The 19276-nt window shown below is 35.0% G+C and overlaps 1 protein-coding gene and 1 long non-coding RNA gene across 2 annotated transcripts in view; one reads left to right on the forward strand and one right to left on the reverse strand.

Annotated features, from left to right (window-relative positions):
- Ddr (discoidin domain-containing receptor 2) overlaps window positions 1-18696 on the forward strand; it is a 185017-nt gene extending 166321 nt beyond the window's left edge. Inside the window, exons 17-21 of the mRNA XM_083058613.1 lie at window positions 1982-2173; window positions 5144-5236; window positions 8004-8145; window positions 11890-12039; window positions 12774-18696. Of these exons, the coding sequence (XP_082914739.1) occupies window positions 1982-2173; window positions 5144-5236; window positions 8004-8145; window positions 11890-12039; window positions 12774-12935 (739 nt within the window). The 3' untranslated portion in view covers window positions 12936-18696. The remainder of the gene's footprint in view (window positions 1-1981; window positions 2174-5143; window positions 5237-8003; window positions 8146-11889; window positions 12040-12773) is intronic.
- The window catches only part of LOC145948981 (uncharacterized), a 68109-nt gene that overhangs the window by 27277 nt on the left and 21556 nt on the right, over window positions 1-19276 (reverse strand). The gene's annotated exons all lie outside the window — the stretch shown is intronic.

Below are 19276 nucleotides of genomic sequence, written 5' to 3' on the forward strand. Positions count from 1 at the left end.
TGTGTTCACGTCAAATATAATTTTTTTTTTTTCATGAAGCAACGCGAATTCTCTCTACGCCTTTAGAAAATTGAAAACGCAACAAAAACTCCTGTATTCAAAAACGGTCTTTTCTCTATGTAACATGCAATTTACCGATCGGCGATATGAAATATTTATATTCAATATAATTTTGTTTACGTGGAAATATTATTTTCGTATTTACGCAATTTTCCCATCCTCGCCTAAATCTACCATTATAACCTACTTAACGAATCAGTGCGTATATACGCTCTGTACGTGCTTCATCCCGGCTTTTTTCAGAGAAATATTTGAAAATCAGTAATCACTGATTACAGCAATACTACGCGCGCGATATATATATAATTTTATTGAATAATATTTACGTACGTATGAGAAAAAATGATTCAATAATTATAATGAATATAATATAAATAAGTGTAATAATTAAAAAAATGTTACAAATTGTTGTGATATATTTAGAAGCATTATTTGCTTTTGTAAGATATACTTCGGGGAAGAATATAGAATTATAGAATATCCAATCCATACGAAGAATCCTCTCGCAACTCGACCATACTACATCAGCCAATAAAAAAGACTTTATTCCTTTTTACCGCGTTCGCGATGCCGCTACAGCAATGTTTTGTTCTTCGGACGATCGCGATTTTTGCTCGCGGATATAGGCCGATATAGAGATGGAAACAGGCGGCGGAGCGTGTCGTAGCGGAATCGCTGGCCCCCCGACGACGCGTTGTCGTCGCAGTAGCGAAAGGATGATCCCCGCAGACAGGATCACGGATGGCATTGTCTACAAAACACATTTCGCCGACTAGGAAAAGCCCGCGGAACCCGTGTCGTCGGCGAAAAGCGGATGCAACTCATATTGGAGCGCAATCGTCCACGGCTTTTATCCTTTTCTACATCCGTCCTTCTGCCGGCTGCGACATTCCGGAAAAAGTCTGTCAATCCAAACCGCCCTGATAGATTTTCGTTCCTTGATTCTATTTCGCTCGCGTGACAATTGAATTTTTCGATGCAACAAAGAAGATGTCTCTCTACTTCCATCTTATTATTTTCAACATGATTGATTTTATGTTGCGCGTTTATTTCATAAATATAAAATAATTCTGCGCTTTAATATCTTTTTCGATAATTAACACGATGTATAGAGTTATGTTCTGAGTGATCAAATGCGTATTTCATCAATGAATCAATCTCAATGAATGATGCATATCCGAAATAAAATTTTTTTTTTTTTTTTTATATGAAAGTTGCATACTCATTTATACAAATACGCGTTTGAAATATAGAGAAGTTTCAATAATAAATGCAAACTTTTGAATTAATAATTGCACAAATATCATGAATTACTTTGTATTTGCCATAATGCTTACTTTATTCATGATTGAATCAAATTGATTACAAATCGATTATAAAATAATAAATTAATCTGTAATTACGTGTAATATATTTTTTAGTAATAATTTACGATATTAGCAAACGACCATCTTACAAGCATTAAACATTCAGAAAGATATAAAGCCGTGGATTTTAATACAACCTGTCGAACCCTTATCGATTGATTAAGTATATGAAATATTTAGTATTCTATTTTATCTTATTCTACATCGTCTGCATTCAATATTTATTCAGTATTTATTTATTACTACAGCTCAATAGTCACGATGCTTTCGTCTTTATTCTCGTGTACTATAGTCTTATATACCAGTAAGTGTCTTCTTTTCCTTCGCGCTTTCGCATCACTTCCCTCCGTTCTTTCTTTCTTGCGAAACGACAAACTCTCGAGAAACAAGTGAGCAATACCAGAACAGAATACCTGCATTACTTTCTATGCACACACATACACACACGCACATGTATTATATATACATGCACCTATTCGATACTCGTGGCTTTGGTACCGCGAAAACCTATACAAAGATATTATCTACTTTTGGATGCTCCATGTGTTTTCCAGGATAGAATTTCAACAGGAGGCAAAAAGGCTGGTGCGACTCGCCGATCGAAATGTCGCGCGGTTACTTGGTGCCAGCCTCGAGAATGATCCCATGTGTATCGTATTGGAAAACGGCGAGTACGGGGATTTAAATCAATACCTGCAGAGCCACATCGCCGAGACTTCGAATCTGCACATAGCCAAGACACTCAGGTACACGATAATTTTTTTAACTCTTTGATTTTTGCATTAATTAATTAATCAATTAATTGATATTATTAATTCTTAAGTGCATATTCGGTGACACTCTACTCTAATGTTTTCATTAACGATCGCCGAATATATCGACAAATGCATAACATTGTACTTTAGATGTTAATATATTTCATCAAGAGCCATAATAGTCCTCGGTCGTTCATAAATATGTGCCGTTGTACGTTTTTGAGAGATCGTTTGGGAATTCGATTCGCACGCGAGCAGAGGTATATAACGAAAAATGCGCATGTATCGCAGGTACGGTCGTTATTCGAGTAATTAACATAATTTAATGAGCACAAATTTGATATTGTGGTATACGGAATAATTTGTAACATTGGTACCATCGCATCATTTTAAAAGCAATACATTATCAATGTCCGCTTTAACGCACACTGCCAATTGGCATTACAACACTCGAAGTAAATATCACATCCGAAATAGATATTATACAATTATACAATCATCATTCTGACGTAAAATCAATGAACCATATTTCGACATGTTCTAAATTTTGCTTTGATATCATTCCCGTATTTTCGCGAATAAGTTATAGTGCTCATTATATAGCAGCACCTTCAATAAATTATTTATTGATAAATAATTTTGATAAATAATTATTGATATAAAGTAATATTTATTTAATTAATTAACAACGCAAGTGTATATGCATTAATGGACTAATCTGATTAAGGAAATAAAAATTTATCAATGAGATGTGTAATATATATTGATTATAGAGTCTCTATCGAAGTTTCTAACATAACAAATGCTGATTTTATAGTATTGCGAAAACGTTGAATGCATAGGGGAGTAATTTACATGGCGCACAATGACTATTTTGTGCGTTACCATAAATGAACGATGAAAGCATTCGAGCAGCAGTACAATAGGCGTCCCGGTCGAACGCGATCGTGCGAATTTTTGTTTTATTCTGTCGCCACGGAGAACGTCAGTTCCAATCAGTCCGGAGGGCGCGTGAAAACGCGCGATTGTCAGGGCTACACGGAAAGTACTCGAAATACGAGAAATCGGCTGAAAATGAGAGGTGAGCGACGGAGAGGATCATCGGTGCTCGTGACAGGTGTCGGCGGAGCGTGTTTTCCCGCGCGTTTTCAGCTTTCGCACGAGATGAAGCAGCCGCCGGAGATCTCGCTTTGTTCCCATATCGAATGCCGCGGAAAACATCGATGCATCGGGATATATTCGATAATACGCTGTACACGGAATACGCGAATAGAATATTCCACAATCACAGAGTCTCGCGATATAGTTTTGTAATATTTTACCCACTCTTTATATCACGTCCCGTGTTTTGCGAATTTAATTTTTTTGGTTTGGATAATCCTCGATGCAGATGTCATGAACAGATGCAAAAACAGCTGCCGTTAATCGAGAGATACCATATATGCGCGCATCTCTCCGTATTTAATTTTTAAGAAGATCCATAATGCTGAAAATCGCGAATAACATCGCATTTGTACGATTTAATTGCGCGCGGCTCTTAAACGTCGGTGCATTTGAATAATTTGCGCTTAACAACCGCATTTGCGGTATTTCCGAAGTAGTTCATTAAATTGCCGTGACATATGTATACTGTGTGTCGCTCATAATAAACGAAGTTTTCATTTATTTTTGCGCGAGTCGTCTTTTTAACTAAGGCCAGTTTGTCGCGCGAATCTACTATTCAGAATAGCCGAGCTAGTACGCTTTCTACGCAGAATCGCATTTCGCCGACGTCGCAAATGAGGCTTTAAGATTTTCGCGACGCTGAATCGCTGGGAAAATTTTTGCACGATACGATATTAAACGTCTCTCATGCTCTCTTAATAATTCGCGTATTCTCAGTAAGTTTACTATATTCTAGAATTAAATATAAATTCATATATATAATTATAATTTGTATTATAATATTAACAATATATAATTACAATATTATTAATATTAACGTCACGAGATACATAAATATAAGAGATATTTTAGAATTCATATACCTATGTACATATATGATAGATATTTTTAGATGCCATTTTGGAATAAATTATATATTATGGCGAGCTTAAATATTTCAATTTTTCGAACGGACATTTTTATTCAATGCGGTGAACAAGATAAGAATATTGATGTATCTATCAATCGAGTATGGGCTCTTCTTGTAACTATTTTATATATTATTACTTGTTTGGCATATATGATGTACACGTTCATGTCGTAACAACGTCAAAGGACTGTCAGAAGGACGACACGCTACCATCAAAACGACTCTATCGACGTATCTCTCGTAGAAATACCACGCAGGGTCGTTCCGTAAATGGTTTGCGCCCTATATACGTACCAGGGAGTGTAAATAGTAAAAACGTATCTAGCTACCTACCTACATACGTTTTCAGCGAACGAACGCGAACGAACGCTTAATCGTAACTAACGCATACTGGTCGCACTTTGCCCAATTTTTAAATTCGATTACCGGAAAATAGAAATAATAGGAAAGCGGATTTTTGAAACTAAAAGGATTTTTCTAATTTTTCGCTGTGAAAATCGACAAGTGGAAAATATTAAACTTAACTTAATACAAGCAAAATCAGCATAAAGGAAAAAAATATATAAAAATATTTCTTTACTAAAAAAAAAAAATTTGTATCGTCTTAACAAGTTATTAAAGGTAATAATAATATGCTTTTTTGTGTAAAGAAGGGAGTTCCACAAGTTTAATTTGAAGCGTTAAGATTTATATACTTTGTAAAGTAGTTCGAGAGCAACGGAAATATTTTACTTTATTTGCATTAAAAATGTCGTACTACGATTCGTCGAGTTGAACGTCCGCCGTTTGTGGCTTTACCGCTACAAACGCCTCATCTATGTATACTGAGGAGTTTCTGCGAGTAAACTTCACGACATATATAACCGACCCCGTTCTTCGTATTGCAGTTTCGGCACATTGGTTTACATGGCCACGCAAATAGCATCCGGCATGAAGTATCTTGAGGAAATGGACTTCGTGCATCGGGACCTCGCCACGAGGTAAGCTTACATTGTTTCCCATAAGTTGCTTTGAGGGCTTGCTCATTAATGAGCCAGTTGTTGTTTGCTGTATTATGGGTTTGCTGTTTCGTAAGCAAAACTAAACGCACGTAGCAGAGAACCCGTCAATCTTCCCCGCGAGAATGTATATCTTGAGAGAGCGTATATTTAGAATAAGACGATATGTATCTTTGATAATGATTTGTTTATGCTGCTGCAATGTTTGTAAAAATTTTTACTTTTTAGATATAATTTGTTAATATTTTTTATATTGAAAAATTAAAAGAATATGACATTGTTACATATTTGTCGTTACAATAACTATACTTTTTTGTGAAATCATAGAATAATGTTACAAAAGTAAAAAAAAAAATACATTCAATTATAGCATAGCTCCTGTGTACAGCTTTTGTTTGGGAATTTATTAAATTCCGTTGATCTTAAATTTCGAAAAGAACGCTTTAATCTCTGTCTGCAGCGTTTCGCAATGATCGGACGGAATCGTTTCACGCATCAAACAAACAAACAAACAAACAAATGCATACTCTATTCGGTCTTTCTGTAAGCGTACGAAAGCATGCCTCCAGGCATTACGATGGGATTGCTTTATTACAGTGGTCGATTGTTTTATCGTCTCACTCCCCCTTCCTAACGTCTATATATATATATATATATGTATATATATATATATATATATATATATATATATATATATATATACCCAATCTAACGATTTCGCTTGCCCCTAAACCGTGCTTTTCCACCCTGTGCGCGATTTGGAAACTCTTGAACCCGACAGCGCCGGCAGCGCGGCACGACAACCAATATCGTAGAGCTATTAAAAGCAAGGGAATGGAGGGATAGAAAGAGGCCGGAGGGGTCCGGATCACGTGTTCGAATTATTAACTCTAATCGTGAGGCTTAATTATTATGCCCCTTGGCGCGATCGTTGTCGCGACAGCAGCGAGGGGTACAAGAAGCCAGACAAAAGGGGTGAAATTTGTTCGTGATTTGTAGAAAAGTGTAGTATACGTATATGATATTTGTGTTTGTGATGCAACAAAAAAAAAGTGACTTATTATTTCTTAACAGTTTGGACACATTATTTTTTGTAACACAATTCTCAAGTATATTTTAGGATAGTTCAGGATAGAATAAATAATTTAAATAGCGAATAATTCTATTATATTAGGAAGAATAAACAATTGCACACGCATATTGAATTATATATTTTGAGAATTATGCTGAAACATAAACGAAATGAAGAATAACATGTTTAATTGTTAAAAGATGATTTGTGTTTTTTTTTTAATTTGCATTATATATATAAACACAAATATCAAATACATTATATTTCTCGAGAAATTATGGATTTATTGGACATTTTCCATTAATATATTAAGTTTTGTAATTCTCATTAATCATTTCTGCGTATCTTTGCAAACAAATTTTATTGAAATTCGTCGCTATATAGCTAATACATAATTATAAGAGCTAGCATAATAATACATGCATTTTTGTGATTTAAAAAAAAACGCGATTGCATTTGGATGCGCGAGAAAGCAAACAAAAGTTGACGAGTAATGTTTTTACGGTGCCAGAAGTAGAAAAACTTGCCAACAAATCCGACAGAGCGTGCAGACGTTGACAACGGGTGCGAAAGTACCCATTGGGGCGCGTAAAATAAAAGCGTCGCTACTAAACCATCCCCCGCGTCAGCGAGCCACTACCCTTTTACCATGAAACGCGATAAACGGTGAAGTTTACGCACAAATCAGCGCGAAACTTTGAACGACCGTCGTTTTCGACATGCTCGCAACTATCCTATCATGAGCTGCTTAAACGCGAGTTCTCGCAAGCTCGCAAACAAAACTGCAAAATACGATCTCGTGCGTCAATCGTGCAACAGCTGCAACATTCTGTTCGTTAATTATTTTTCATCCATTATAATTATTGAAAAAATGTCACTCGTGCGAATTAAATTTTGTATCTTTGTTATATGATATTAAAAAAAAAGTTTTTCCCGTTTTTATTATCCTATAATCTATTTTGTAATTAATCTATTTTGATAAGATATTGTCAAATATATTTTTATAACTATATATACAAATATATTTATTTATGTATAGCTATATAACTATTTATTTTGTATCTTTGTTATGTGATATTTAAAAAATAATAGTTTCTTCCTTTTTTATTATTTCATAATCTATTTTTTTGAAATCTATATTTTGATACAGATTGTATCAAATATGTATACGGATATTTTTTAACTCTATATATGTATGTATATTTATTTATTTATTTATAGTTATATAGAGATAAACTAAAGGGTCTTTTTTACGCCAGTATATACAAAAAAAATCATAAACTGAAAAACTAGCATTTAGTTATGCTCTTGTGATACATATTTCGATAAACTCTGTTTGTTTTTAATATGATTGTCGCGTGCAGAATACAAAAAAATAAAGCGCACGAACGCATATTCATTTAGCCACACATATATATATATATATATATATATATATATATATATATTTGATACAGAGACCGATAGAATGTTGCAGCTGTACAGTTAGCAGCGATCTCATGGCCATCGATAATAAAAGAATGGAAGTGTTAATTTGATTAAAAAATAATTCCATTGTTTTTCATCTCTTCAAAATTCGCGAGATGAAATACATTTCGGAATATATTACTCAACGAGAGGGAAAAAGGGGCTTTACATAGGAATCACAAGAGAGGAATGTTTTCAAATATTTTTCAGGAATTGTATAGTGTGTCGCGGATGTACCATTAAGGTATCCGATTTGGGCAGCGGACGAAGCGCATACGCAGCAGATTACTTCCGTGTTGATGGACGTCCTCCATTACCGATTCGATGGATGGCATGGGAATCAATGCTAATGGTGAGTGTATACAATGAATGCTTGCTGTATATTTAAGCGTTACATATTTTAACCCTCTCTCTCTCGATATTTTTTACCTTCGGGGTATCTAAAAGTTTAGCGCTTGCGCGATACAAATCTCCTAGTGCGTTTTTATCGGAACCTTTCGATTTAGGTAGGCGAATGCTCTCGCAAGTTAGCGGCAATAAAGCTCGGCGATGCGAAAGGAGTTCGAATAGAATTACAGATAAAAATAGGGAGGTTATATCAAATTGGCGCAAATGATTTTCTCTCGTTCGCAAACGAGGAAAATAGAAAAGAAAGACAAAACGCGTCGGGTCGTTTTAATTTCGCTCCACGCATGAATTGGATGTACCGTTTTGACGAACTACGGCTACGTATCCACGCGATGAAATTCGATTTTACTCGTATATTTTTTTTCCATTGTTTTTCACGCCCGGAAGTAAAGTCTACTCGCTGTTACGCATCGCGCACCGCCGCAAGTCGCGATCAATTTTTCGCTGTCCATCATAAATACATATCATAATTACTGCAGCGAAGGAAGGTCCTTTAAAAATTTATAGATGCGATAAAAGTAATTGTCGGAAATATACATTCCGATCGTCAAAGATCTTTGTTGTTATATTACACAATTTCATTTATAAATTGCAATTTATCATTAGTTATAATATAACTAATCGATAAGTTGCAATTTGCTTTGTTGACGATGAAATTATGGTGCATTTGTCAATATTTCCACCTTTTAAACAAATTCTTCGCAATCGAAATGAAATTGATAGTCATTCGCCACAGGCATTGCGCAACAAAATAAATTTAAAATCGTAATTAATTATTCTTGATTCTAATTTGATTCTAAAATGAATTAGAAATTGCTGTTTAATTCATATGAAATAAACTTTTTTCTCGAGTAAAAGTTCATTATTTACATAAAATTAAAAAAAACATAAGACTTAATCTTCATTATCGCGAAATAGAAATTAAATGTTATTTAACGTATCATTTTATTTAATGTATCTTGCGTGCTTTTAATTTCTCAATTGTCGCGACCAGTGTAGAACTGTCGATCCGCGAAACCGCTCGATGTCAACGCCGATAGAGCCGTCTGCGGTTACGTTGGTATTAGCGAATTGAGCTTGCCCATTGCAGCGCACGATACGCGTCATTGAACTATAAAAGTACCAGACAAAATATGCGATACGCGTTTGAAAATTCATTTTCGATGTTGAGCGGCTTTTTCAGCTTAACCGCTCGACAATCCAAACACAATCGTTCCGCTTCTCCGTTCGAACACGGCTGGTTTTCGCTGGTGTTACAACATAGTTACATATAGATGACGGTGGAAGATACTCGCGTTTACTCTTCACGAAAATTCGGGAAACTGTGTGCCAATTCGAACTCGGCAAAAGAAAAAGGCAAATTTTTTTCCGCTTAAGAGCTGGCAAACTATGTAAGTGAAATATGTCCGCGCTATAGTCAGACACCATAGCAAATAATATATATGTAGCGTTTAATAGTAATAGAGATTTTACACGAGCGAAAATTTTGATTGCACAAAATAACAATTTGAAATATCGAAGATTTCAATTACACAGAGATTAAAGAATAATAAAATAATTATACAGAGAGATGAGTCAAATGCGCAAGATTTCAACTGAATAATTAACGAGTTATTCTTGGAAAATCTTTAAACATATTCAATTATTTAAATATGCAAAAGATAAAATGACAGGTGAATTTATAAGCTCGACTATTTAATATTACAAAATTCCAAAAATAAATATTTCTATGAAATGATTATGCAAAGTTTGTAAAAGATTTAATGAATATAATTAGCACTTTCTAAAAATAAATCTTATATATAAAGTTTTTTTTAGATATTATTTTAATTTTTAAATTTGCTAAATAAGCTTTGCAATTAAAAATACTTTGTTCAAGTATTAAGAAAATTAATTATACGTTATGAATATGAATTTAATTTTACTCTTGTTAATTATATGTACAGAAATATATCGGCGCTCTATTCTTTATCGTCATTTACGGAAGTCGTATATGAATCGAAACTGTATAATGGCAAATTAATATCAAAATGGTAATTTCAACGAAACAGAAATGAGAATGGGAAATATAGTATCGAATAGCTAGTTGACATCGTCGTTTCAAACTGACTGCGCTATTAATGTTTCATTATTGTCCATCATTTATCCGGCTTCCGCCATTGTATCGCGCTAATGAAACGACCTCGTTTCTACGCGCGAAATACCGCTTCAAGAATTACCCGGGATTAGTGTCGATTTAATGGTTTCATTGGTCGATCGTATTCGAATCGATTTGTGATCATTCTTTAGAGGAAAAACTGTTCGATGATCGCGCATCATACAGATCCTTAAGTCGATCATGTGCGGTGCAAATTAAAAATAAACACTTCTTATTTACAATTTTTTAGAATATTTAAACATGGAAATGTAATAGCATTTTTAGGAAAGAAGGACGCGCTCGTATTTTATGCACCGACATATGTGTTTTATTAACAACGATAATTTATCATTATTATGTGCTATTTTATCACTTGCCTGGATCGTTATTCATCTTTATTTAACTTTCGTAATTTAAATTAACGTGGAAGTAATAATGTGCACACATGATTGTGTATCACGCACTTCATAAATAATCGAATTATGTCTTAAGATCCTCTCGAGAATATACGCGGGCTAAATTCTCTGCACGCATATGCAATCTTCTTAGCATGCTACCGGTAATGTAATTTAAATACTGAAGTTGAAGTAATATTCGCATTAAGTATACAATAGTTTGTCGTAAATCAATTTAAAATTGTGACGCTACTGCTAGACTTTTCGATTATTTTTGTCATTCTTCTATTATAATTTTTTCCACGATGTAGTGAATAATTTAAAACTTTTTTCCGCACTTTTTATCATTATATATAAGTAAATAATTACATTTACATTTTTTTTATAATTAATGCATAAGAGAAAAGAAATTTATCTGAGATAAATGCTACAGAAAGACATGGTTGTGTGAGTGTACTGTATAATGATTTTAATTAAAATCAATAGTTAACTTTAAAACTTTTCCTTTGCATCTCTAGAGCTTATCATTGATATTTTATCATACAATTATTTTGCTTCACGGATCATACGCATGCCAATGGAAGTGGAAGGTACACAGCCATCAATGTGAGGAAAAGAGTAAAACCGTGTAACTGCTTTACGGCTTTCCGCGAAGCTTGGGCTTAACTGAGTTACGTCAGTTGAACTTTAGGAAACTCGAAGGCGCATACAGTTTCCATAAATTACTCCTTCGCGCTCAAGCGTTACGTTTCCATGCCGTGCAATTCCTGCTTTTAATCATTTTTGCGCTTTACGAGGATCAGATATTAACTTGAATATGTCACAACAAGAATTATGTATGTATATATAATATATTTATATTATAATGTTATTAAATTTTTAAATAATTAACTCTTATATACAGAGAACGAGAAAGAGAGAAGAGAGATGTACATGTATATGATGTATAGAAATTAGTATCAAATAATTACAACTCACTCTCTCTTTAGAAAATTTCAAATCTTTTCACGGACTAAACTTATTCAATTATATCAAAAATGTAATAAACTACGAGTGCTCTTAAACTATGAATAATAAAAATTGCTGTAACAAACATGCAATACGCGTAACAAACGAGCTTTTGTGAACATTTCTTGGATGTGTTTACATTGCACAGGGAAGGCATACATGCAAGGGCGACGTCTGGGCGTTTGCCGTCACGTTGTGGGAAATTCTGACGTTCGCACGAGAGCAACCTTTCGAGGAATTTCCGGATCATCGAATAGTGGAGAATGCGACTTATTTTTATCAAGAGGACGAGCGAAGGGTAAGTGCGCGCGAAATAATTCTTCGACTCTCTTTCCCTCATTGTGTCCGATGTACTTAATGTAACGAACACACTGAGTACTTGATTTTGCGTTGAATGCGTCGCCAAGGCTTTTTGAACGTTGCTATTTATTCCGGCTTTCAGATATTTGATTACCTTGCTCTCTATGGATTCTTACAATTCTATTCTATTTATTTTATTTTTTATTTTTTTTTTAAATTTTTTATACAAAACTCCCTTTAGAAGTAACCCCGGCATATTCAGTTTCTCTAAATATAGGACAATTAACGTCGTTGAAAAAACAGGTTTAGACAAACGTACACGCGGTGCTAAATATGTAATTACAAAAGTGAGCCGCGAGTGTGTTTCCATGAAAATGGCATAACTACTTGCCTAGTAATTCATTTAATGTAATAAATATTGCGTCGCGCTCGAGTTCCGCGTCGCGTTCATTTTCCCAACGTTGACAATGCTTCAAAATAACACGTACCCTGTAAGAATTGTTATTGCACCCTCTCGGTTTGTGCACGAGCTATAAATATTTATGATTAATTACGCAAAATATTCTTTAAATTATGTCATCCGTTTCGTTTATTTTTATAATATCGCATTGAATTATAACGAGAGTCGCACGAATCTGTTTTCTAATCTGGTGTAACGCGAAAATACCATTTATATATTTAATAGGTATAATTGGCTGATAAAGTTAGAATCGATTCGCTTATTTTATGCAGATGATACTACCCCTGCCAAAGAACTGCCCTAAAGAGATTTACGACTTGATGCGCGAGTGCTGGCAAAGGAACGATGTCGACCGACCAAGCTTCCGCGAGATCCATTTGTTTCTACAACGAAAAAATCTCGGATACAAACCCGGTGAGTCGAACGATACCTGATATAGAGAACTGGAAGGCTGGAATCTTATCCGGCTTTCTATGATCGGCGAATTAAACGGCAATTGGTGGAACTGCCCCTCATCGACCAAGATAGACCAAGTCAGACCAAGTTAGTATCTAGGGTGACGGTCCATAAATTGTCTGTAATAAACGTAAAGTGTTTGATGATCCGTGATCGTCCACCGTGTCAATGATCAGATCATCCACTATGATACCTTTACGTGCAAGGAAGAGGCGTCGAAAACTTACGAACTGAACGCGTCCAGAACTTTTCACGATTATCGTGAATTATCTATTTTTTTTCGATCGTCACGCATCGCTATGAACAGCGTTGTGAATTTAATCGACAATGTGAATCGCACAAATCATTATCGCCGTAGCACTTGTGTGCAAACTGCAAAGAGACATTTTCTGTATAAAAGTTAAAGTTGCATTTTTTTTAAAAATAATTCCTTTGTAAAGCTGCAGAATGGATCGAAATCTGTCTTGCTGATGTAGGTACGTATATTATTTAGTGATGCGCAAAGCTTGACAATCGCCATAGAATGTTAATTTTCTATAAATGCACTTGTTTAACCCGCGAAGTATTAATTTTCGGGATATATCGCATGACATATATTACTGAACGTAATCCAATTTCTGTGATTCCACACGTTTGATTAACGTATTCGATCTTCCGGCAATTGTCTTCGTGCAATTATTTTTTCTCGTTTTTCTTATTTCTCTCTCTCGATTATATCGGCCGATATGTGCCGCCTGCAGAAGTTACGCGTCCAAACTAGGTATAACCCCTCGATAATGATACCGAGAATCTGCGGCAGCCGTATCTACGCTTGTGCAATCGAAATGGATAGATTATGATTTTGATCCGCGGCATTCGATACGAAATGGAACGTTACTAGTGTCGGCAATACGCGGGGAGCACGTTCGATAAATCGCACATACGCTGCTCCGAAATTGATACTGTCAGCAAACAAGCTTATGATATTCCCGCCGTAACGGCACTCGCGTCACGTTCGGAATATACGTGAATCGTACTCGAAAATTGCGCGTTGTACGTAACATTTCCCCTGACGAATAACATAGTCCATTCTAAACTCCGACCCTCGAAAAAAAAGTGGACCCTTTATCCGGGATCGGAGTCTTTGCGAGTTTCACGTGGGATTACGTTATCCGTTTTTCGAGCCTTTTATGTATCAGTTCTATAGACATGTTTACGAAGAAAATTCGTTTTTTTCAAATATATATATAGATCTACATATATATACGTATACACACATATATACCGTTTATAATACAGTTAAGCAAGTTGTTGTTTTTAGCAAAGCGAGATCTATTGCGAGTGTATACGATCGAGTCGATTGTATTATTGTAATATTGATCAATGTATTTTCGGTGACATTTGACGTAAGTAACTATTTATACTATTCGCTGTGTATCGTTTTATTCCCAAAACTATCGTTCGAGAAGACAAATGTGTAAAGACAGACTAATTATATTATTCGTTTGTTACGTAATCAATATCTTTCTTTCCAATTGACTCGAACGCGACGAGTTAATTTTGTTCAAACTTTTTAATTGAACATTTACCACAGTGGCGTGCAGAAGGAATTAAACGAACGTCGCTTCAAGGAGCTTATAAATGCACAAAGAATTATAAAATGGGTTTAAGAGGAACGTTCTGTAAAATTAATCAGATCGTTGCGCCGTACAAGAAACATTTTTCGTAGAGTTCGGGAAAAAGGAATAATCTTAAGCCGCGAGTTTGCGTTAAGTTTCCCTTAAACTACTATTAAGCTTAAGATGCGCTTAGCCCAAGTGCATAAATGTTTGACAATACCATTAGAGGTTGCAGTATAAATTCATATAGAGTGTGTAAAGAATGTTAAAGGATTAATCGACAATGTAAATTATTAGATCATTCTATGACCGGCATTTTTATTGTCGGTCGTATATCGCATAATCGTTTTGGGGTCGTTAATTCTATCGATTCGCAAAACTTCGCCTGTGTCCCGTTGCTGCGACAAAAGCCACAAGTTGGATGCATCGTGATTTTAGAGAGAGAGAAAAAAAAGAAGCACATGTGACCTGACGTTAAGTTTATAGCGTGGAATAGAGATAGGCGATTTACCCGGTAAATGTTTTTGCTTGATTTGATATGCAAAATCCGTTTAGCTTTCTATATTAAAACAGTCTACTAAGACTATAAACATTTAATAAAGAAAGCTTAATTTTTTTTCTGCCTTTCTCGATAATTATAATTGATTTTATATTATATATGATTGTCATTTAATTATCTGAATTTTTTATTACTCTGAACAGAATACCTAGTATTCCAGCAGTAAAGTACATTTCCAGGTAAATGGCTATCGTTAATACGAAATAATGAAAGATTTCTATACTTGTTAGAATGATTCTGTATGAGATGTGTAGCGAAAGAAAGAGATAAATAGCTGTGCAAATCGTGACGGAGGTATATCCCCCCTAACGTTCAAAAAATTGTCACGTAAATCCCGTTGTTCTAAGCATTTATTAAAGCCCAGTGCAGGCTAAGAGACTCATGCTCGTGATTTGTAAGATAATTAATAGTAGAACATATAAGCGATGAATGTGTATGATTATACAATTGCGCAAGAAGATTCACATTCTTTTATTCGCGTAATTTTTTATCGCGTAATTTTTAAGAAAACTTCAAGATTTATCGAAAATTTAAAAAAATTTATAAGATTATATTAGGTGTCTTAATTCAAGATAAATACATCAATTCATTGATAAATATTTTTAAGATTTTGCTGCTTTATATTCTCTTTTTCTATAATAATAATTTTGCTTTTTTTATTTTTGTTTTTATCAAAATATACAATTACAGATATAACAAATTCTTTCTTCAATTTTATTGGTCATGAGTTATTACGTGCAAAAGTTTCATATTTTTATATATCCAACATTACAATTTTATTTAGTCAAACATTATTGAAACATTATTCATTTATTTTATCCAAACATTATCTAGATTGCCAATTAAAGAATCAGTATTTGAATTAATATTAAAATCTCTGTAATTATCGATAATGTGACAAAAATAAATGACAAATCCAGGAGCTTTTACGCGATTTCGTTCCATTATCGTACAATTAATTGTGAAAATGAGAAATCTATAATTGTCTATGTGACATGACGTTGATAAAATTTAATATCTAAAGTTAAGAACAATAACTTAAGGACAACTGCCACTGCGTTAGCAAAACGTATATCAAGTGATATCCATCGCGACCTTAATTCGAGGCTCAGCGATCAGTCTTTATGAATTATATCTTGATTCTTTACATACACACATGTTCTTTCTCAAATGTCCACTGCGAATGATATGATCATCATAAAATCCAAACGTTCGTTCCTGCAGGACTCGCGGATGCATCTTCTACGAGGCCGATGTATATATAACCACTTGGAAATATATAATATAGTGGTAATTTTAGAAAAACTGAAGCTTCCTGCACGATCGAACGTACAACTACGGACTACATTATACATATTTCTCTCTTCCTACAAAAAGAATCGTGCAAGATTAGAAATATTCATATATAGCTTTTTATATCGATCACTTTTATTTATTGTATTTAGAGAAAAAATCGTGTAAAATAAATGAATAGTTAATATTTAACAAAAATGTGAAGACTTATTTTATAAAACGAGAAAAAACACATACTTGAAACACATATCTTTTGAATCTTTAACAATGGTTGGAAATTCAACATATCGTACACATATCGTCACCGTTTGATTCTGAGAGTGATTAATTTTAACCGTAACGACAATTCTTTCTGTAGGAAGCACTCTCACTAAATATTCGAAAAAAATCATAAGTGTGAAAAACATCACCGTAGATTATTATTACGTAACCGAATCAATTCCGCCGACTATTTATTCTCATCGTAGCGATAATCTATTAAGCTGATGAAAAAAAAGACAATTTGTACAATTTTTAATAACGAGATTCTAATTGTTGTAAACGCATCGATCCGATTTTCGTGTCATATACGTTTGTTCGAACGAGCTTTAACGGCGAGATGATCGAGAGTGGATCCAGCCGCGTCAGGTCAGACTGCCAAAAATCCCTATCTGTAATATAGCCTCTTAAATCAGACGCGCAATGACTTTAATATACATAATTATTGGACCATATCGAGCAAATATGGAGTCTCAGCTAGGAAAATTTATAATAAACTGTCTCGAGAAAAATATTTTACAAAATTTGGATAATGAGATCTTTAAAACTGAACTACATATCTTGAGAGATCCGACGACAAGCTGTCACCGTCTGGCGCATAACGCGATTCGATGCATCGGCACTTTGAAAAAGACAATATTGCAAAATGCGCTTCGACAGTGGTACGAAATACGATTCAATGAGAGGAGAATTTTACCATTTCTCCGGCGAACGAAAAAGATTTACACAATTTATTCGGGCATTGCTCGACCGTACATCCACATTCGCTGCGCAGTCGGAGAGAGAGAGAGATTTTCGTTGAACAACGTGTTCTCTCTCTCTCTCTCTCTTTTCCCAGCTCAAACGAGCTCTATTTTTCATGCGTACGCAATGGCAGCGGCCCGATCGCGCGCTCGGCTCTCTCGCCGTTAGACGCAAACAAAAGTCGAAACTCGGACGCTCCGAATATACGCGGATTCCGCGTTTGCCGATGGAATTTAATATCTGCTGCCTTCGTTACGAAACACACGGCCGTGCTTTTTTCGCCCTCTTCCACTCAGTCCTACTCCTCCTCCTCCTCATCCTCTTCCTACTCTACCTCCCTCACTTTTATTCGTTCTTTGCGCTCGTTTCTCAATGTGATCGAGGTATCGGTCGAGAGAGAGACACGATCTTTGCTTAAAATACACGATAGAAATCGAACGAATTGGAAAAGCATCGCAAATCGAATTAAATTCTTCTATCGCGTATATATATATTATTGTTGCTCAAATCACATCGCTTGCCCGATTTGGAGTTCTTTGATCTTTGCTTATTCGCACACATTCTCCTGCCAAACAGTATTGTAAAACGAAACTAGTGGCAATTCGCTCTTTAAGAATTTTTTATGAATACTTTTACGAATAAAAACGAAAATCCGTGCAAAATTGATTAAGTTGGATAAGCCACAATCCGCGAACTTTAATATTTTATTATTTTTTTCACATTCGTTATCTGAAATCTAAAGTTATTTGGAATGCCTCTGCACTGTAATATAAAAGTGATATAAAGCGATGTGCTTCGATTGATTTCGCGCGTGCAGAGAGAAGCATATGCCGTATATCACTAGTTCACAGCTCATCCATCATATTATCTGTTGTCTATCGAATAATTTAAGTAGAGAGCGTGCGCTTTCCCTTTCTCCTCTCTCTCGACAACACATGTTAGCCTTTTAGACAAATAAATATCGTCGTTCTAGGTCGCTGGACACGCACGTCGAAAATGGCGCACGCCAATCTCTGCGTGCAAATATAAACGGCGAAATGGGTTGTAAATATAAGCAAACTGCGCAGAGCGGCTAGTGCAGGCCAGTTATCTATTGTTATCGGCGGACATATTGACTATTGTACGCGGTCAAACATACCTACCCTTTCCCTACCCCTCCTGCTACCTGTCCTCTCTCTTTCTCTCTCCCTTTCCTCTCTGTCTCTCTCTTTCCTTGCGACCCTGTATAAATGTCACGCACCTGTATTTAATACGTTTGTACATAGCGATTCGTTTTCAATAAATATTCAACGCTTTGATTTTTGTTCGGCTTATGGACTCTTTTTCAACCACCGTCCACAGTATCTCATCATTGATGCTCGAAGCACGACTGTGCGAAGCCAAGGTGAGTATGTTATTAATCTCATAATATACGTTTCCGTTTTCCAGCGTTAAGTTACCTTATCAGAGATGGGGGAGAAAATTACCGTGTTATCTTCTGTAATAAACGCGTGCCATAAATTCATTTGCTGTATACATATATACAAATAACGTTGTATTTTAATATAATGTAATTCCGCATTTATTTTTTTTTTTTTTTAATTATCTTTCAAAATTATATTCACTTTGAAAATTCTATGGGAGATGTAATTATATAAACCAGGTAAGGTATTTACCGACTTCCAAAATATGTCGCTATACGGTGTATAAATTATATCTGTAGACACAACCTTTCCATTATCTCCGAGGTATTCGTTCTTATTTTCTCTTGTTTCTTTTCCCTTTCCACGCCCCTTTAATTTAAACGGGTTGCACACTCGAGTTTCTCGATTCGTCGAGGCGTTTTTTTTTCTTTTTTTTTTTGCGAAAACGTCCTTTAATTAAGTCG

This window comes from Prenolepis imparis, unplaced genomic scaffold (genome assembly GCF_030444845.1).
Source record: "Prenolepis imparis isolate NDT839.2.m4 unplaced genomic scaffold, iyPreImpa1.0 SCAF_2, whole genome shotgun sequence".
NCBI lineage: Eukaryota > Metazoa > Arthropoda > Insecta > Hymenoptera > Formicidae > Prenolepis > Prenolepis imparis.